General features: G+C 39.9%; 1 protein-coding gene and 1 long non-coding RNA gene across 2 annotated transcripts in view; one reads left to right on the plus strand and one right to left on the minus strand.

Annotated features, from left to right (window-relative positions):
* ptprt (protein tyrosine phosphatase receptor type T) overlaps positions 1-21793 on the plus strand; it is a 150771-nt gene that overhangs the window by 83963 nt on the left and 45015 nt on the right. Inside the window, exons 16-17 of the mRNA XM_061290451.1 lie at positions 525-660; positions 3379-3411. Coding sequence (XP_061146435.1) covers positions 525-660; positions 3379-3411 — 169 coding nt within the window. The remainder of the gene's footprint in view (positions 1-524; positions 661-3378; positions 3412-21793) is intronic.
* LOC133161814 (uncharacterized) overlaps positions 1555-21793 on the minus strand; it is a 38760-nt gene continuing 18521 nt past the window's right edge. The window contains exon 3 of the long non-coding RNA XR_009716133.1: positions 1555-4429. This is a non-coding gene — a long non-coding RNA (uncharacterized LOC133161814). The remainder of the gene's footprint in view (positions 4430-21793) is intronic.

The following is a 21793-nucleotide window of genomic DNA, read 5'->3' on the forward strand; positions in this document are numbered from 1 at the left end:
ATTCTCCATCAAGTTCATCCGACTCGGGTCACTTGCAGAGTGTGTGTGTTGGTGGGTGGAGGGCGGCGGCCCTGCACAGGGAGCCGGTGCCGACCCAACATGAAGCCAAGTCAACGGATGCAGCGCTCGAGACACTCCATCCGTACGTTTAGAGACGAGGCGTCCGTCAAGTGGCCAAAACACAACATATGTCAAAGTGGCCCGGGTTTCCATCTCAAATGGCCGCTCATTTCAGGTGTGGCTTCTCCAGGTGTTTCTGCCAAATCCAATCAGCTTCAGGGGTCCAACTGATGCCAAATACAAACGGGAGACTTTCTCCTTTTTACCCTGGCAAAGTCCAACTGGCTTTGGGGGCAGGATCTCCAAACACAATGTCAACTTTTTGTCACGTGTCAGTGTTGCATGCTGCGCAGCTCCCTGCATGGCTTTGTAATGGCCGACATCCGCGCGCGCGCGCCTTTTGCTCTTTTGCCAGTGAGCCTGCTTTGTGACGACATGGCCGTGATTGTGTTCTTCCCGCGTAGGGGCCTCCACGCAGGACTCGGACACCACGGAGCCGGAAGAACCGGCGGACGGCACGGTGAAGCTGGCGGGTGTGGTCACGGGCATCCTCATGTTGCTCATCCTGTTCCTCGGCCTCGTCCTCACCTTCAAACGCAGGTCGGTGCTCGCATTTTTACTGACAATCACACGGGCCGCTCTGGCCTATTCAAGAGAATTCCTGCGGTGGGAAAAAACAGGAATGCTGCCATCCAAGCTTGATATTTTGCACAGAGATTTTGTGTTTTGTTTTGTCCGCACATCAGCTTGATTGAGTTGCTTTCAAAAATGGTCCCAAAAGTGTGAAATGGGAGCGCCTCCAACTCAATTCAATTAGTCCACAAAATTGGATGTTAAACCTTCAGGTTTCTGCGTAAGGGAACAATTAACAAAATCGACATCCAAAAGGAAGAAAAATTCAACTAAAGGAACATCAAATGAGTCAATCAAAATGGCAGGTGCAATATTTCGGTTGTGGTTTTTTTTTTGCCGCCATCACTGACCTCTCTCTACTATCTTTATTCCTTCCTCTTCTTTTCGCTGCCACAAATGCAATCAACTTATTTTGCTGAAATGATTTTTTTTTCATACTTATCGGCCCCGTCATATTACATTTGAAGACCTACAATCCAAGCGAGCTTCCTGCCCAACTCCAGTATAAATCTAATATCTTATGCCCGTTGACAAATGGACAAGAATTATGTACGTTGCATTTTAGGATGTCAAATTTTGTCAAATGTGTAGAAAATATGATTGGCTTAATTACACTGACTTGGAACAAATACTGACAATTTTAAAAGGGCTATCAAAAAGTAGTTGGGAGTTGGAGCTGAGTGAGGTTCAATGTACGGATGGACGGAGGGATGGATGCACTTATGTATCCTTTGTCTTTCGCCAGTGGGGGAAGGCAATGTGTGTGTGTGTGTGTGTTTGTAGTAAACATGTTCATTAGGATACAATGTTACGCAGAGGTGCACCTATTACAATTTTATAGACAAATGATACGATTTGTAGTTGGGGGGGTGAAATATTTTATTCTTCCTTCCTGAAGGGCAAAGCAGAAAATAAATAATTGAGAAGCACTGCGCTACGCACAAGTTAAAAATCCTAGACGCAACCCAGACTGTGTTAGCTCGATTTTTTTATTGTGATTAAAAAGGGATGAAATAAGAATGAATAAAAAAAATAGCCCTCAAAACACGTCTCTTGGCGTTATCACGGCTAAACTACGGTGGGCCTCTCTCTCTCTCACTCTATCGCTCGCTCACTATTTTTTCTCAAGCATTCTGACTATTATTACCAGCAAACAAGCAGCAGTTTGTGCTGGCTGATTGCTTTGCTGTGTTTTTTTTCCCCATTGCAGACCTCAACGCTGCGCCGCTATTTGGCCAACGTGAGATTTTTTTTTTGTCGGCATGAAAAAGCGCAAGACGGAGCCCAAGTGGCCCCTCGCCTCGCAACGTTCCAGACGGGTGATTGTCGAGCATCCGACCACTATGCTAATGCAATCAGTGGCGGCGTCGTAGCACCACTTTGCCACGTGTCAGTTTGCTGTCAACTCTCTTAATGAGCACAAGTTTGGGGAAAGCAGAGTAGGTAGCACATTTCCAGATGAAAAGCATGTGCCGACCACAAACAATGTAAACAATGTGGCCACTTGAAAGCAAAACGGCAGACTATCATTCTTGTCAGTCGATTCATGATAGATACGCCTCCCAATTTGTCTTTTTTTGACATCCTGTTGGGTGCAACTGAGCCAATGCAGCCTGCAATGTCTGCTTCCAAACTCAATGACGTACTTTTCCAATGTGTTGACCTTTTTCATTTTGTCAAGCCAATTTCATGTTGCTGGCTTTGGCATTGTGTTTATTTGGGTGGGGGCGGTCCATTCGGTTGGATGAACGAGAGCAATCGGGCATGACCTGCCTGCTTCGAGGCCAATTGACTGCATTTCTTTTCTTTGGGTGGCTTTACTCCTAATAGACACGTTCACCAAATTTCATGGCACAAACCTGAATTTTCCAAAGCAATTCCACGGGGGCTAGAATCCCTCAACCCTCATTTGAGCCTCTCATTGGCTCTATCCATAATTCATTCATTGCAAATGTGTGTGTCTCGCAAGACTCTAGGAGCCCATGAGTTCTGAGTGCGGCCAAGTGTGCAATGAATCTTTCAGGATGACTTTGATTCCCCTGGAGAAGGCGGCGGACGTCGCTAATAAAGACGCCTTAATGGGAATGTGATGTTCTGGCAAGCAGGTGGGCCCTCAGGGAGTCCGGGAAGCAGCGCCCGATGGCCCCAAGACCCCCGTCTCTAAATAATAGAGGCAAACGGAACAACATGATTGATAGCACGCATGCTCTCTGATGGAAAAGGCTTGTTATTTAAACCTTTCCCACCCGAGGAGCTTTTCTTTTAGTAGACAGCCCTGAAAAGCGCCCGAAAGCACCGATAGGAGAAACATGCAGAAACGGTGCGTTTTTTAAGTCAACAAGCAGAAACGTGGCATCTGAAGATGCTCCCACAACTGGCATTCTAAGCAGGGTCAATGCTAATGTCGTGCCCACATCAGGCAAAGCGCTCTTAGCCAACGAGCAGGTGTTAGCATGGATGAACGATCATTGCCTTTTTATGTACAGATGTGAGCAAAAAGTCGTCTGCAACAGTTGGCAGTATTTGTCTTTTTCTTTGCCTTTTGGGGGAAGAAGAAAAAAACCTCTCTGATTGTGCTCTCTCACTGTCGCCCTTTTATGATTCCCACCATCCTGCTTCCTGGTTTTGGCTCTGCCCCTTCCCGTCCCACCAACACCTGCCTTCTTGCCCTTCCTGCTCCGATAGAGAGATTCACACGTGGAGAACTCTGAGCGTGGGGTATCGTATGTTTGCTTCTCAGCATGGCCTTTCCTTGTCCTCCTCCTCTGCCTCCTCTTCCTCCTCCTCCTCATCCACCTCCTCCACCGCCTCCTCTTTTATTTGCTTCTCTTCGACTTTTCCTTTTTTGCGCCCTCTTTCATCTTCTCAGAAAACACACGGCAGCTAGCGCCACTTAACACCTTCACCATTCGGGAACGTTTCTCACATCTGTGCTTTTGTCTCTGCCATCTACTCAGTCGGAGCGTCTCACGAAGCGACGGGCTCTAAATTTGCTGGACGCGTGTGGGCGCATAGAGGCCCATAGGTCATCAGATGTTTTTGGTGAAGCGCAGAAGTCCAATTTAGCCGGCGCAAAGTCTAACAGCGATTGATGAGTGAAGCCTCGGACCGAGGCATTGGCTCAGTGGCCTTGGCGGCCTCGGCCTCGATACGGACTTCTGCTGTGACGCCAAAACTTTTTTTTTTTATTTGGATCCAGCATGTGGCCACACTCTCTCGTTTTTTCACCACATAAGGCGAGTGACAAGTGCTTTCTGAATGGGTTTTTCAAGAGCAACTTGACGTCCTCACTGCCAAAAGACGTTTCAACTCAGCGATCACTCCATGCAAGTCGTAGCTCGAATTGAAAGGTGCTTTTGTTTTGTTCCTTGCAAAATTCTAGGTTGACGTCATCACCGCAAATTTTGTCTTGTTTTTGCTCACCCAGTACACAAATTTAAAAAAATATATATATTTTGCTGTTAATAGAGTGGTTGAGTGAGTGACACGGTAGTGGTGGTTATGGTGTGTGTGTGTGGGGGTGCATGCGGAATGCGCTCTTGGGAATGTGGGTATCGATCCTGGAACTCGACATGTCATGGCACCACGCGTTCGATTTGCCTTTCATCTTCTCTTTCTTTGTTCTCTCTCCCCTTGTCGTCTTCCTTTGCTCTTGGCGGGTGATGGAAAACAACATCAATATCTTTCTTCTTTTTTACACCCGGGGAAAAAAAAAATCTTTCGTGGACAAAAAGCACTGGAACGACACACAAAAACAAAGCACCGGACATAAAGTTAGTTGCATTTCTCAACACATTTCCAATCAAAATACGTTTTTCGTTACGTTGAGAAAAATCACACCCGTGAGGCCACACATGTTTACAAATAAAAATGATTGTGATCATGAGAATACAAGTCCCATTTTAGCAAATCAGCTCGATTAATTCAATTTAATACTTAAGAACAAACAACTGGAATGATTGTGTGTTACCGCGCATTTCATAAAAGAACAAGAGGATATTTGCCAGAACTAAATGTTTTAAGTCGCCCCCTCCTCCACATAAAATCATGACAGCATTTAGTCAACTAGAATTTTGCAATTTCTGGAGAAATTGCGTGTGAAGGCGAAATGTATGAATAACTTTTTCGGGGAATGCTGCCGAACGATGTTGAAACGTGTTGAATTACTTGAGAAATGTAGAATATTTGGAGAATTTGTGGTGAATTTCAAAATTGAAAGTTTGGAATATTTTGTAAGTGGGAAGTTGTGGAATAGGTAGGCAAAAGATGAACAGTTGAAAGTTGGAATGGGTTGAATCGGTTGAAAAATGTAGAAATTAGAGTAGAAAAACGAAATTAGAGAGAATTTTGGTTGAATTTCAAATTTGAAAATTTGGAATTTTTAGTAAATGGGAAGTTGTGGAATAGGTAGGCAAAAGATGAACAGTTGAAAGTTGAAACGGGTTAAATCAGACAAAAAACGAAAAAGTTAGCGCAAATGTAGCTATTTGGGCCACTCAGTGTTGAAATAAGGTCACTTCCGGTTTGATTCGGGTCACTTCCGGTCTAGTTTGGGTCACTTCCGGTTTATTTGGGTCACTTCCGGTTTAAAACAGGTCACTTCCGGTTTAGCTGAGGTCACTTCCGGTTTATTTGGGGTCATTTCCGGTCTAAAAAGGTCACTTCCGGTTCATTTGGGGTCACTTCCGGTTTGATTTGGGGTCACTTCCGGTTTACCAGAGGTCACTTCCGGTCTATTTGGGGTCACTTCCGGTTTATTTGGGTCACTTCCGGTTTAATTTGGGTCACTTCCGGTTCGTCTGAGGTCACTTCCGGTTTATTAGGGGTCATTTCCGGTCTAAAAAGGTCACTTCCGGTACATTTGGGGTCACTTCCGGTTTGATTTGGGGTCACTTCCGGTTTACCTGAGGTCACTTCCGGTCTATTTGGGGTCACTTCCGGTCTATTTGGGGTCACTTCCGGTTTATTTGGTTCACTTCCGGTTTAATTTGGGTCACTTCCGGTTCGTCTGAGGTCACTTCCGGTTTATCAGGGGTCATTTCCGGTCTAAAAGGGTCACTTCCGGTACATTTGGGGTCACTTCCGGTTTGATTTGGGGTCACTTCCGGTTTACCTGAGGTCACTTCCGGTCTATTTGGGGTCAGTTTCGGTTTGATTTGGGGCACTTCCGGTTCATTTTGGGTTCATTGGGGGCACTTGAGGGTCAATCCAAGATGGCCGCCACACTGGAATTGGGGGTCAAGGGTTGAATGTGTAAGCGTAGTGGAAGTGGGGGTGAATGGGAGTGAATGTGGGAAGCATAAGGTCAATGCATTTGGAATGGGTTGAATCGGTCGAAAAATGTAGAAATTAGAGTAGAAAAACGAAGTTTTAGAGAATTTTGGTTGAATTTCAAATTTGAGAATTTGGAATTTTTGGTAAGTGGGAAGTTGTGGAATAGGTAGGCAAAAGATGAACAGTTGAAAGTTGGAATGGGTTGAATCTATTGAAAAATGTAGAAATTAGAGTGGAATAACGGAATTAGAGAGAATTTTGGTTGAATTTCAAATTTGAAAATTTGGAATTTTTAGTAAATGGGAAGTTGTGGAATAGGTAGGCAAAAGATGAACAGTTGAAAGTTGGAATGGGTTGAATCGGTTGAAAAATGTAGAAGTTAGAGGTGAAAAACGAAATTTTGTGAAATGTCGAATGTGCCATTAAGAATGGATGGGGAAAAATTTGTCGGAATTTTGGGAATTTTGCGGAATCGGAAAATTTTCGGAATGAGAAAAATACAAGCGCTCATGTCGTGAATATTTGGAATACGTGAAAAGTGGAATGGAGTGAATCGGATGAAAAATGTGGAAGAAGAAGCGGGACAAAAAAGTGGCGGGAATAAAATAGAATAATAATAATAACTAGAATTTTGCAATTTCTGGAGAAATTGCGTGTGAAGGCGAAATGTATGAATAACTTTTTCGGGGAATGCTGCCGAACGATGTTGAAACGTGTTGAATTACTTGAGAAATGTAGAATATTTGGAGAATTTGTGGTGAATTTCAAAATTGAAAGTTTGGAATATTTGGTAAGTGGGAAGTTGTGGAATAGGTAGGCAAAAGATGAACAGCTGAAAGTTGGAATGGGTTGAAAAATGTAGAAATTAGAGTAAAAAACGAAATTTGGGAGAATTTGGTTGAATTTCAAATTTCGAATTTTTGGTAAGTGGGAAATTGTGGAATAGGTAGGCAAAAGATGTACAGTTGAAAGTTGGAACGGGTTGAATCAGTTAAAAAATGTAGAAGTTAGAGCAAATGTTGAATCCCCATAGAGAATGAATGGGAAAATAAGAAAAAGCAATTGCGCCAAAATCTTTCTAAATTTGGAACAAAACAAAAAAAACGGCCTCAGGAGGTTCACTTTTGGGATAAAAATGTTGAAACGGGTTAAATCGGACAATAAACGAAGACGTTAGCGCAAATGTAGCTATTTGGGGCACTTAGTGTTGAAATAAGGTCACTTCCGGCTTGATTCGGGTCATTTCCGGTCTAATTTGGGTCACTTCCGGTTTATTTGGGTCACTTCCGGTTTAAAACAGGCCACTTCCGGTTTAGCTGAGGTCACTTCCGGTTTATTTGGGGTCACTTCCGGTCTAAAAAGGTCACTTCCGGTTCATTTGTGGTCACTTCCGGTTTGATTTGGGGTCACTTCCGGTTTACCAGAGGTCACTTCCGGTCTATTTGGGGTCACTTCCGGTCTATTTGGGGTCACTTCCGGTTTATTTGGGTCACTTCCGGTTCGTCTGAGGTCACTTCCGGTTTATAAGGGGTCATTTCCGGTCTAAAAAGGTCACTTCCGGTACATTTGGGGTCACTTCCGGTTTGATTTGGGGTCACTTCCGGTTTACCTGAGGTCACTTCCGGTCTATTTGGGGTCACTTCCGGTTTAATTTGGGTCACTTCCGGTTCGTCTGAGGTCACTTCCGGTTTATTAGGGGTCATTTCCGGTCTAAAAAGGTCACTTCCGGTACATTTGGGGTCACTTCCGGTTTGATTTGGGGTCACTTCCGGTTTACCTGAGGTCACTTCCGGTCTATTTGGGGTCACTTTCGGTTTGATTTGGGCCACTTCCGGTTCATTCTGGGTTCATTGGTGGCACTTCAGGGTCATCCAAGATGGCCGCCACACTGGAATTGGGGGTCAAGGGTTGAATTGTGTAAGCATAGTGGAAGTGGGGGTGAATGGGAGTGAATGTGGGAAGAATAAGGTGAATTAAGTGAATAAATTTGGAATGGGTTGAATCTGTTGAAAAATGTAGAAATGAGAAGGGAAAAAGGAATTGGGTGTGAATTTCAAAATAAAAGATGTGAAGTTTTTGGTAAGTGGGAAGTTGTGGAATAGGTAGAAAAATGATGAACAGTTGAAAGTTGGAATGGGTTGAATCGGTTGAAAAATGTAGAAATGAGAAGGAGAAACGGAAATATTGGAGAATTGGGTGTGAATTTCAAAATAAAAGATGTGAAGTTTTTGGTAAGTGGGAAGTTGTGGAATAGGTAGAAAAATGATGAACAGTTGAAAGTTGGAATGGGTTGAATCGGTTGAAAAATGTAGAAATGAGAAGGGAAAAGGAATTGGGTGTGAATTTCAAAATAAAAGATGTGAAGCTTTTGGTAAGTGGGAAGTTGTGGAATCAGTAGAAAAATAATGAACAGTTGAAAGTTGGAATGGGTTGAATCGGTTGAAAAATGTAGAAATTAGAGTAGAAAAACGAAATTTTAGAGAATTTTGGTTGAATTTCAAAATAAAAGATGTGAAGTTTTTGGTAAGTGGGACGTTGTGGAATAGGTAGGCAAAAGATGAACAGTTGAAAGTTGGAACGAGTTGAATCGGTTGAAAAATGTAGAAGTTAGAGGTGAAAAACGAAATTTTGTGAAAATTTGTCGGAATTTTTAACGTGAAAACGTGAAATTTTCGAATTTGGGAATTTTGGGAATGTCGAGAATCCTTCCGAATGTGATTAGAATGTGCTGAATGATGTGAATTTCAAATTGGAACGACGTAAATGTGAAATGTCGAATGTGCCATTAAGAATGAATGGGGAAAAATTTGTCGGAATTTTGGGAATTTTGCGGAATCGGAAAATTTTCGGAACGAGCAAAATACAAGCGCTCGTCGCGTGAATATTTGGAATACGTGAAAAGTGGAATGGAGTGAATCGGATGAATTATGTGGAAGATGAAACGTGTCAAAAAAGTGTGGAGAAACGTAGAGAATAATAATAATAATAATAATAGAGAATGGTGTAGAATAACATATGTGTGAAGGCCTTCGCCTTCACACAACTAGAATTTTGCAATTTCTGGAGAAATTGCGTGTGAAGGCGAAATGTATGAATAACTTTTTCGGGGAATGCTGCCGAAGTTGTTGAAACGTGTTGAATTACTTGAGAAATGTAGAATATTTGGAGAATTTGTGGTGAATTTCAAAATAAAAGATGTGAAGTTTTTGGTAAGTGGGAAGTTGTGGAATAGGTCGAAAAATGATGAACAGTTGAAAGTTGGAATGGGTTGAATCGGTGGAAAAATGTAGAAATGAGAAGGGAAAAAGGAATTGGGTGTGAATTTCAAAATAAAAGATGTGAAGGTTTTGGGAAGTTGTGGAATAGGTCGAAAAATGATGAACAGTTGAAAGTTGGAATGGGTTGAATCGGTTGAAAAATGTAGAAATGAGAAGGGAAAAGGGAATTGGGTGTGAATTTCAAAATAAAAGATGTGAAGTTTTTGGTAAGTGGGAAGTTGTGGAATAGGTAGAAAAATGATGAACAGTTGAAAGTTGGAATGGGTTGAATCGGTTGAAAAATGTAGAAAAGAGAAGGGAAAAGGGAAATCTTTTTCAAAATAAAAGATGTGAAGTTTTTGGTAAGTGGGAAGTTGTGGAATAGGTAGAAAAATGATGAACAGTTGAAAGTTGGAATGGGTTGAATCGGTTGAAAAATGTAGAAAGGAGAAGGGAAAAGGGAATTGGGTGTGAATTTCAAAATAAAAGATGTGAAGTTTTTGGTAAGTGGGAAGTTGTGGAATAGGTAGAAAAATGATGAACAGTTGAAAGTTGGAATGGGTTGAATCGGTTGAAAAATGTAGAAATGAGAAGGGAAAAAGGAATTGGGTGTGAATTTCAAAATAAAAGATGTGAAGTATTTGGGAAGTTGTGGAATAGGTAGAAAAATGATGAACAGTTGAAAGTTGGAATGGGTTGAATCGGTTGAAAAATGTAGAAATTAGAGTACAAAAACGGAATTTGAGAGAATTTTGGTTGAATTTCAAAATAAAAGATGTGAAGTTTTTGGTAAGTGGGAAGTTGTGGAATAGGTAGAAAAATGATGAACAGTTGAAAGTTGGAATGGGTTGAATCGGTTGAAAAATGTAGAAATTAGAGTAGAAAAACGAAATTTAAGAGAATTTTGGTTGAATTTCAAAATAAAAGATGTGAAGTTTTTGGTAAGTGGGACGTTGTGGAATAGGTAGGCAAAAGATGAACAGTTGAAAGTTGGAACGAGTTGAATCGGTTGAAAAATGTAGAAGTTAGAGGTGAAAAACAAAATTTTGTGAAAATTTGTCGGAATTTTTAACGTGAAAACGTGAAATTTTCGAATTTGGGAATTTTGGGAATATCGAGAATCCTTCCGAATGTGATTAGAATGTGCTGAATGATGTGAATTTCAAATTGGAACGACGTAAATGTGAAATGTCGAATGTGCCATTAAGAATGAATGGGGAAAAATTTGTCGGAATTTGGGGAATTTTGCGGAATCGGAAAATATTCGGAATGAGAAAAATGGAAGCCACCCTTTCCTGAATATTTGGAATACGTGAAAAGTGGAATGGAGTGAATCGGATGAATTATGTGGACGATGAAACGGGACAAAAAAGTGAGGAGAATAAAATATAATAACTAGAATTTTGCAATTTCTGGAGAAATTGCGTGTGAAGGCGAAATGTATGAATAACTTTTTCGGGGAATGCTGCCGAACGATGTTGAAACGTGTTGAATTACTTGAGAAATGTAGAATATTTGGAGAATTTGTGGTGAATTTCAAAACTGAAAGTTTGGAATATTTGGTAAGTGGGAAGTTGTGGAATAGGTAGGCAAAAGATGAACAGCTGAAAGTTGGAATGGGTTGAATCGGTTGAAAAATGTAGAAATTAGAGTAGAAAAACGAAATTTTGGAGAATTTGGTTGAATTTCAAATTTGGAATTTTTGGTAAGTGGGAAGTTGTGGAATAGGTAGGCAAAAGATGTACAGTTGAAAGTTGGAACGGGTTGAATCAGTTAAAAAATGTAGAAGTTAGAGCAAATGTTGAATCCCCATAGAGAATGAATGAGAAAATAAAAAAAAGCAATTGCGCCAAATCTTTCTAAATTTGGAACAAAACAAAAAAAAACGGCCTCAGGAGGTTCACTTTTGGGGTAAAAATGTTGAAACGGGTTAAATCGGACAAAAAACGAAGACGTTAGCGCAAATGTAGCTATTTGGGGCACTTAGTGTTGAAATAAGGTCACTTCCGGCTTGATTCGGGTCATTTCCGGTCTAATTTGGGTCACTTCCGGTTTATTTGGGTCACTTCCGGTTTAAAACAGGTCACTTTCGGTTAAGCTGAGGTCACTTCCGGTTTATTTGGGGTCATTTCCGGTCTAAAAAGGTCACTTCCGGTTCATTTTAGATCACTTCCGGTTTACCAGAGGTCACTTCCGGTCTATTTGGGGTCACTTCCGGTCTATTTGGGGTCACTTCCGGTTTATTTGGGTCACTTCCGGTTTAAAACAGGTCACTTCCGGTTTAGCTGAGGTCACTTCCGGTTTATTTGGGGTCATTTCCGGTCTAAAAAGGTCACTTCCGGTACATTTGGGGTCACTTCCGGTTTGATTTGGGGTCACTTCCGGTTTACCAGAGGTCACTTCCGGTCTATTTGGGGTCACTTCCGGTCTACTAGGGGTCACTTCCGGTTTATTTGGGTCACTTCCGGTTTAATTTGGGTCACTTCCGGTTCGTCTAAGATCACTTCCGGTTTATTTGGGGTCATTTCCGGTCTAAAAAGGTAACTTCTGGTACATTTGGGGTCACTTCCGGTTTGATTTGGGGTCACTTTCGGTTGACCAGAGGTAACTTCCGGTCTATTTGGGGTCACTTCCGGTCTATTTGGGGTCACTTCCGGTTTATTTGGGTCACTTCCGGTTTAATTTGGGTCACTTCCGGTTCGTCTGAGGTCACTTCCGGTTTATTAGGGGTCATTTCCGGTCTAAAAAGGTCACTTCCGGTACATTTGGGGTCACTTCCGGTTTGATTTGGGGTCACTTCCGGTTTACCTGAGGTCACTTCCGGTCTATTTGGGGTCACTTTCGGTTTGATTTGGGGCACTTCCGGTTCATTCTGGGTTCATTGGTGGCACTTCAGGGTCATCCAAGATGGCCGCCACACTGGAATTGGGGGTCAAGGGTTGAATTGTGTAAGCATAGTGGAAGTGGGGGTGAATGGGAGTGAATGTGGGAATCATAGTGGAAGTGGGGGTGAATGGGAGTGAATGTGGTAAGCATAAGGTGAATAAGGGGAATAAATGTGGAATGGGTTGAATCGGTCGAAAAATGTAGAAATTAGAGTAGAAAAAGAAGAATTTTGGTTGAATTTCAAATTTGAGAATTTGGAATTTTTGGTAAGTGGGAAGTTGTGGAATAGGTAAGCAAAAGATGAACAGTTGAAAGTTGGAACGGGTTGAATCGGTTGAAAAATGTAGAAATTAGAGTGGAATAACGGAATTTGAGAGAATTTTGGTTGAATTTCAAATTTGAAAATTTGGAATTTTTGGTAAGTGGGAAGTTGTGGAATAGGTAGGCAAAAGATGAACAGTTGAAAGTTGGAATGGGTTGAATCGGTTGAAAAATGTAGAAGTTAGAGGTGAAAAACGAAATTTTGTGAAATGTCGAATGTGCCATTAAGAATGGATGGGGAAAAATTTGTCGGAATTTTGGGAATTTTGCGGAATCGGAAAATTTTCGGAATGAGAAAAATACAAGCACCCCTTTCCTGAATATTTGGAATACGTGAAAAGTGGAATGGAGTGAATCGGATGAATTATGTGAAAGATGAAACGGGACAAAAAAGTGAGGAGAATAAAATAGAAGAATAATAATAATAAAGTAAATGGAGTAGAATAACATATGTGTGAAGGCCTTCGCCTTCACACAACTAGAATTGCAATTTCGGAAGAAATTGCGTGTGAAGGCGAAGGCAGATGTTAAGTTACAAACGTTAAGCGTTAAAAATGATGAGCGGGAAGAATACAAAGGGAAAATAGATAATTGTGAAATAAATGGGAAAATGTTACAAATACATGTTACAAAAAGGTACAAATGATAAGCGTTAAAAATGAAACGTTACAAATGTTACAAAAAAGGTACAAATGATAAGCGTTGAAAATGATAAGGGGGAAGAATAAAGAGTAAAATAATTTATGACTCCCAATGTGGGAATCGAACCCACTACAGGAAACTGGCTCGGGTTGACATTTCCATTGTGTTTCCGACTGAGCTAATGAGGATCCTTCCTTCTTGCTGGTTGAATTTGGTTAATGTAATGAATGTGTTTGTTGAATGCGAATGCGTAATCAAAGTGGTGGAAATTGCTTAATGTAATGAATGTTGAATGCGAATGACAAAAGTTACAAATGATAACCGTTGAAAATGATAACCGGGAAGGATAAAGAGTAAAATAAATAATGACGCCCCATGTGGGAATCGAACTGACGCGGGTTTTGATACCACTCGGGAATGATGCTCGTGTACTGGAATCACTTGTGTTTCCCACGAGCTAATTGAGTCCCTTACTATGTCGAGGTTGCAATTGGTTAATGTAATGAATGTGTTTGTTGAATGCGAATACGTAATCAAAGTGGTGGAAATTGCTTAATGTAATGAATGTTGAATGCGAATGTTAGTTACAAATGATAAGCGTTGAAAATGATAAGCGGGAAGAATAAAGAGTAAAATAATTAATGACGCCCAATGTGGGAATCGAACCCACTACAGGAAACTGGCTCGGGTTGACATTGCCATTAAGAATGAATGGGGAAATAAAAGGCACAAATTTGCTAATTACTTAAAAACGGTAAATGTTATGAACGCGAAAAATACTGGCAAGCGTGCCATGAATTTTTGGAACGTGTGAAAGGTTGAACGAGGTGAATCGGTTGAAGCATGTGGGAGTAGTTAGATGTCAAAAAAGTGGGAGGAATAAGTTGTTTAATAATAAAGTACAATATCAATGTGTGAAGGCCTTCGCCTTCACACAACTAGAATTTTGCAATTTCTGGAGAAATTGCGTGTGAAGGCGAAATGTATGAATAACTTCTTCGGGGAATGCTGCCGAACGATGTTGAAACGTGTTGAATTACTTGAGAAATGTAGAATATTTGGAGAATTTGTGGCGAATTTCAAAATAAAAGATGTGAAGTTTTTGGTAAGTGGGAAGTTGTGGAATAGGTCGAAAAATGATGAACAGTTGAAAGTTGGAATGGGTTGAATTGGTTGAAAAATGTAGAAATGAGAAGGGAAAAAGGAATTGGGTGTGAATTTCAAAATAAAAGATGTGAAGGTTTTGGGAAGTTGTGGAATAGGTCGAAAAATGATGAACAGTTGAAAGTTGGAATGGGTTGAATCGGTTGAAAAATGTAGAAATGAGAAGGGAAAAGGGAATTGGGTGTGAATTTCAAAATAAAAGATGTGAAGTTTTTGGTAAGTGGGAAGTTGTGGAATAGGTCGAAAAATGATGAACAGTTGAAAGTTGGAATGGGTTGAATCGGTTGAAAAATGTAGAAATGAGAAGGGAAAAGGGAATTGGGTGTGAATTTCAAAATAAAAGATGTGAAGTTTTTGGTAAGTGGGAAGTTGTGGAATAGGTAGAAAAATGATGAACAGTTGAAAGTTGGAATGGGTTGAATCGGTTGAAAAATGTAGAAATGAGAAGGGAAAAGGGAATTAGGTGTGAATTTCAAAATAAAAGAATTGAAGTTTTTGGTAAGTGGGAAGTTGTGGAATAGGTAGAAAAATGATGAACAGTTGAAAGTTGGAATGGGTTGAATCGGTTGAAAAATGTAGAAATGAGAAGGGAAAAAGGAATTGGGTGTGAATTTCAAAATAAAAGATGTGAAGTTTTTGGGAAGTTGTGGAATAGGTAGAAACATGATGAACAGTTGAAAGTTGGAATGGGTTGAATCGGTTGAAAAATGTAGAAATTAGAGTACAAAAACGGAATTTGAGAGAATCTTGGTTGAATTTCAAAATAAAAGATGTGAAATTTTTGGTAAGTGGGAAGTTGTGGAATAGGTAGAAAAATGATGAACAGTTGAAAGTTGGAATGGGTTGAATCGGTTGAAAAATGTAGAAATGAGAAGGGAAAAGGGAATTGGGTGTGAATTTCAAAATAAAAGATGTGAAGTTTTTGGTAAATGGGAAGTTGTGGAATAGGTCGAAAAATGATGAACAGTTGAAAGTTGGAATGGGTTGAATCGGTTGAAAAATGTAGAAATGAGAAGGGAAAGGGAATTGGGTGTGAATTTCAAAATAAAAGATGTGAAGCTTTTGGTAAGTGGGAAGTTGTGGAATCGGTAGAAAAATAATGAACAGTTGAAAGTTGGAATGGGTTGAATCGGTTGAAAAATGTAGAAATTAGAGTAGAAAAACGAAATTTTAGAGAATTTTGGTTGAATTTCAAAATAAAAGATGTGAAGTTTTTGGTAAGTGGGACGTTGTGGAATAGGTAGGCAAAGGATGAACAGTTGAAAGTTTGAACGAGTTGAATCGGTTGAAAAATGTAGAAGTTAGAGGTGAAAAACGAAATTTTGTGAAAATTTGTCGGAATTTTTAACGTGAAAACGTGAAATTTTCGAATTTGGGAATTTTGGGAATGTCGAGAATCCTTCCGAATGTGATTAGAATGTGTTGAATGATGTGAATTTGAAATTGGAACGACGTAAATGTGAAATGTAGAATGTGCCATTAAGAATGAATGGGGAAAAATTTGTCGGAATTTTGGGAATTTTGCGGAATCGGTAAATTTTCGGAACGAGAAAAATGGAAGCGCTCGTCGCGTGAATATTTGGAATACGTGAAAAGTGGAATGGAGTGAATCGGATGAATTATGTGGAAGATGAAACGTGTCGAAAAAGTGTGGAGAATAAAATAGAAGAATAATAATAACTAGAATTTTGCAATTTCTGGAGAAATTGCGTGTGAAGGCGAAATGTATGAATAACTTTTTCGGGGAATGCTGCCGAACGATGTTGAAACGTGTTGAATTACTTGAGAAATGTAGAATATTTGGAGAATTTGTGGTGAATTTCAAAATTGAAAGTTTGGAATATTTGGTAAGTGGGAAGTTGTGGAATAGGTAGGCAGAAGATGAACAGCTGAAAGTTGGAATGGGTTGAATCGGTTGAAAAATGTAGAAATTAGAGTAGAAAAACGAAATTTTGGAGAATTTGGTTGAATTTCGAATTTGGAATTTTTGGTAAGTGGGAAGTTGTGGAATAGGCAGGCAAAAGATGTACAGTTGAAAGTTGGAACGGGTTGAATCAGTTGAAAAATATAGAAGTTAGAGCAAATGTTGAATCCCCATAGAGAATGAATGGGAAAATAAAAAAAGCAATTGCGCCAAAATCTTTCTAAATTTGGAAAAAAAACAAAAAACGGCCTCAAGAGGTTCACTTTTGGGGTAAAAATGTTGAAACGGGTTAAATCGGACAAAAAACGAAAAAGTTAGCAATTGTAGCTATTTGGGGCACTTAGTGTTGAAATAAGGTCACTTCCGGTTTGATTCGGGTCATTTCCGGTCTAATTTGGGTCACTTCCGGTTTATTTGGGTCACTTCCGGTTTAAAACAGGTCACTTCCGGTTTAGCTGAGGTCACTTCTGGTTTATTTGGGGTCACTTCCGGTCTAAAAAGGTCACTTCCGGTTCATTTGTGGTCACTTCCGGTTTGATTTGGGGTCACTTCCGGTTTACCAGAGGTCACTTCCGGTCTATTTGGGGTCACTTCCGGTCTATTTGGGGTCACTTCCGGTTTATTTGGGTCACTTCCGGTTTAATTTGGGTCACTTCCGGTTCGTCTGAGGTCACTTCCGGTTTATTAGGGGTCATTTCCGGTCTAAAAAGGTCACTTCCGGTACATTTGGGGTCACTTCCGGTTTGATTTGGGGTCACTTCCGGTTTACCTGAGGTCACTTCCGGTCTATTTGGGGTCACTTTCGGTTTGATTTGGGGCACTTCCGGTTCATTCTGGGTTCATTGGTGGCACTTCAGGGTCATCCAAGATGGCCGCCACACTGGAATTGGGGGTCAAGGGTTGAATTGTGTAAGCATAGTGGAAGTGGGGGTGAATGGGAGTGAATGTGGTAAGCATAAGATGAATAAAGGGAATAAATGTGGAATGGGTTGAATCGGTCGAAAAATGTAGAAATTAGAGTGGAAAAACGAAATTTTGGAGAATTTGGTTGAATTTCAAATGTGAAAGTTCGGAATTTTTGGTAAGTGGGAAGTTGTGGAATAGGTAGGCAAAAGATGAACAGTTGAAAGTTGGAATGGGTTGAATCGGTTGAAAAATGTAGAAATTAGAGTGGAAAAACTGAATTTTGGAGAATTTTGGTTGAATTTCAAATTTGAAAATTTGGAATTTTTGGTAAGTGGGAAGTTGTGGAATAGGTAGGCAAAAGATGAACAGTTGAAAGTTGGAATGGGTTGAATCGGTTGAAAAATGTAGAAATTAGAGTAGAAAAACAGAATTTGAGAGAATTTTGGTTGAATTTCAAATTTGAAAATTTGGAATTTTTGGTAAGTGGGAAGTTGTGGAATAGGTAGGCAAAAGATGAACAGTTGAAAGTTGGAATGGGTTGAATCGGTTGAAAAATGTAGAAGTTAGAGGTGAAAAACGAAATTTTGTGAAATGTGGAATGTGCCATTAAGAATGGATGGGGAAAAATTTGTCGGAATTTTGGGAATTTTGCGGAATCGGAAAATTTTCGGAATGAGAAAAATACAAGCGCTCATGTCGTGAATATTTGGAATACGTGAAAAGTGGAATGGAGTGAATCGGATGAATTTTGTGGAAGAAGAAGCGGGACAAAAAAGTGGCGGGAATAAAATAGAATAATAATAATAATAAAGTAAATGGAGTAGAATAACATATGTGTGAAGGCCTTCGCCTTCACACAATAACTAGAATTGCAATTTCGGAAGAAATTGCGTGTGAAGGCGAAGGCAGATGTTAATTTAGAAACGTTAAGCGTTAAAAATGATGAGAGGGAAGAATGAAAAGGGAAAGAAATAATTGTGAAATAAATGGGAAAATGTTACAAATACATGTTACAAAAAGGTACAAATGATAAGCGTTAAAAATGAAATGTTACAAATGTTACAAAAAAGGTACAAATGATAAGCGTTGAAAATGATAAGGGAAAGGATAAAGAGTAAAATAAATAATGACGCCCAACGTGGGAATCGAACTGACGCGGGTTTTGATACCACTCGGGAATGATGCTCGTGTACTGGAATCACTTGTGTTTCCCACGAGCTAATTGAGTCCCTTACTATGCCGTGGTTGAAATTGGTTAATGTAATGAATGTGTTTGTTGAATGCGAATACGTAATTAAAGTGGTGGAAATTGCTTAATGTAATGAATGTTGAATGCGAATGTTAGTTACAAATGATAAGCGTTGAAAATGATAAGCGGGAAGAATAAAGAGTAAAATAAATAATGACGCCCAATGTGGGAATCGAACCCACTACAGGAAACTGGCTCGGGTTGACATTGCCATTAAGAATGAATGGGGAAATAAAAGGCACAAATTTGCTAATTACTTAAAAACGGTAAATGTTATGAACGAGAAAAAAAGTGGCAAGCTTGCCATGAATTTTTGGAACGTGTGAAAGTTTGAACGAGGTGAATCGGTTGAAGCATGTGGGAGTAGTTGGATGTCAAAAAGGTGGGAGGAATAAGTTGTTTAATAAAAATAATAATAAAGTAGAATAACAATGTGTGAAGGCCTTCGCCTTCACACAACTAGAATTTTGCAATTTCTGGAGAAATTGCGTGTGAAGGCGAAATGTATGAATAACTTTTTAGGGGAATGCTGCCGAACGATGTTGAAACGTGTTGAATTACTTGAGAAATGTAGAATATTTGGAGAATTTGTGGTGAATTTCAAAATTGAAAGTTTGGAATATTTTGTAAGTGGGAAGTTGTGGAATAGGTAGGCAAAAGATGAACAGTTGAAAGTTGGAATGGGTTGAATCGGTAGAAAAATGTAGAAGTTAGAGTAGAAAAACGAAATTTTGGAGAATTTGGTTGAATTTTAAATTTGGAATTGTTGGTAAGTGGGAAGTTGTGGAATAGGTAGGCAAAAGATGAACAGTTGAAAGTTGGAACGGGTTGAATCAGTTAAAAAATGTAGAAGTTAGAGCAAATGTTGAATCCCCATAGAGAATGAATGGGAAAATAAAAAAAAGCAATTGCGCCAAAATCTGTCTAAATTTGGAACAAAACAAAAAAAACGGCCTCAGGAGGTTCACTTTTGGGGTAAAAATGTTGAAACGGGTTAAATCGGACAAAAAACGAAAAAGTTAGCGCAAATGTTGCTATTTGGGGCACTTAGTGTTGAAATAAGGTCACTTCCGGTTTGATTCGGGTAATTTCCGGTCTTATTTGGGTCACTTCCGGTTTATTTGGCTCACTTCCGGTTTAATATAGGTCACTTCCGGTTTAGCGGAGGTCACTTCCGGTTTATTTGGGGTCATTTCCGGCTAAAAAAGGTCACTTCTGGTTTATTTGGGGTCACTTCCGGTTTACCTGAGGTCACTTCCGGTTTATTTGGGTCACTTCCGGTTCGTCTGAGGTCACTTCCGGTTTATCAGGGGTCATTTCCGGTCTAAAAAGGTCACTTCCGGTACATTTGGGGTCACTTCCGGTTTGATTTGGGTCACTTCCGGTTTAATTTGGGTCACTTCCGGTTCGTCTGAGGTCACTTCCGGTTTATCAGGGGTCATTTCCGGTCTTAAAAGGTCACTTCCGGTACATTTGGGGTCACTTCCGGTTTGATTTGGGGTCACTTCCGGTTTAGCTGAGGTCACTTCCGGTTTATTTGGGGTCATTTCCGGTCTAAAAAGGTCACTTAAGGTTCATTTGGGGTCACTTCCGGTTTGATTTGGGGTCACTTCCGGTTTAGGAATAGGAAAGTTGGAATGGGTTGAATCGGTTGAAAAATGTAGAAATGAGAAGGGAAAAAGGAATTGGGTGGGAATTTCAAAATAAAAGATGTGAAGTTTTTGGGACGTGGGAAGTTGTGGAATAGGTAAAAATGATGAACAGTTGAAAGTTGGAATGGGTTGAATCGGTTGAAAAATGTAGAAATGAGAAGGGAAAAGGAATTGGGTGTGAATTTCAAAATAAAAGATGTGAAGCTTTTGGTAAGTGGGAAGTTGTGGAATCAGTAGAAAAATAATGAACAGTTGAAAGTTGGAATGGGTTGAATCGGTTGAAAAATGTAGAAATTAGAGTAGAAAAACGAAATTTTAGAGAATTTTGGTTGAATTTCAAAATAAAAGATGTGAAGTTTTTGGTAAGTGGGACGTTGTGGAATAGGTAGGCAAAAGATGAACAGTTGAAAGTTGGAACGAGTTGAATCGGTTGAAAAATGTAGAAGTTAGAGGTGAAAAACGAAATTTTGTGAAAATTTGTCGGAATTTTTAACGTGAAAACGAGAAATTTTCGAATTTGGGAATTTTGGGAATGTCGAGAATCCTTCCGAATGTGATTAGAATGTGCTGAATGATGTGAATTTCAAATTGGAACGACGTAAATGTGAAATGTCGAATGTGCCATTGAGAATGAATGGGGAAAAATTTGTCGGAATTTGGGGAATTTTGCGGAAACGGAAAATTTTCGGAACGAGAAAAATGGAAGCGCTCATCGCGTGAATATTTGGAATACGTGAAAAGTGGAATGGAGTGAATCGGATGAATTATGCGGAAGATGAAACTGGACAAAAAAGTGTGGAGAATAAAAGAGAATAATAATAATAACTAGAATTTTGCAATTTCTGGAGAAATTGCGTGTGAAGGCGAAATGTATGAATAACTTTTTCGGGGAATGCTGCCGAATGATGTTGAAACGTGTTGAATTACTTGAGAAATGTAGAATATTTGGAGAATTTGTGGTGAATTTCAAAATTGAAAGTTTGGAATATTTGGTAAGTGGGAAGTTGTGGAATAGGTAGGCAAAAGATGAACAGTTGAAAGTTGGAATGGGTTGAATCGGTTGAAAAATGTAGAAATTAGAGTAGAAAAACGAAATTTTGGAGAATTTGGTTGAATTTCGAATTTGGAATTTTTGGTAAGTGGGAAGTTGTGGAATAGGTAGGCAAAAGATGTACAGTTGAAAGTTGGAACGGGTTGAATCAGTTAAAAAATGTAGAAGTTAGAGCAAATGTTGAATCCCCATAGAGAATGAATGGGAAAATAAAAAAAAGCAATTGCGCCAAAATCTTTCTAAATTTGGAACAAAACAAAAAAAACGGCCTCAGGAGATTCACTTTTGGGGTAAAAATGTTGAAACGGGTTAAATCAGACAAAAAACGAAAAAGTTAGCGCAAATGTAGCTATTTGGGCCACTCAGTGTTGAAATAAGGTCACTTCCGGTTTGATTCGGGTCACTTCCGGTCTATTTGGGGTCACTTCCGGTTTATTTGGGTCACTTCCGGTTTAATTTGGGTCACTTCCGGTTCGTCTGAGGTCACTTCCGGTTTATTAGGGGTCACTTCCGGTCTAAAAAGGTCACTTCCGGTTCATTTGGGGTCACTTCCGGTTTGATTTAGGGTCACTTCCGGTTTACCAGAGGTCACTTCCGGTCTATTTGGGGTCACTTCCGGTTTATTTGGGTCACTTCCGGTTTAATTTGGGTCACTTCCGGTTCGTCTGAGGTCACTTCCTGTTTATTAGGGGTCATTTCCGGTCTAAAAAGGTCACTTCCGGTACGTTTGGGGTCACTTCCGGTTTGATTTGGGGTCACTTCCGGTTTACCTGA

This window comes from Syngnathus typhle, linkage group LG11, assembly GCF_033458585.1.
Source record: "Syngnathus typhle isolate RoL2023-S1 ecotype Sweden linkage group LG11, RoL_Styp_1.0, whole genome shotgun sequence".
NCBI classification, from domain to species: domain Eukaryota; kingdom Metazoa; phylum Chordata; class Actinopteri; order Syngnathiformes; family Syngnathidae; genus Syngnathus; species Syngnathus typhle.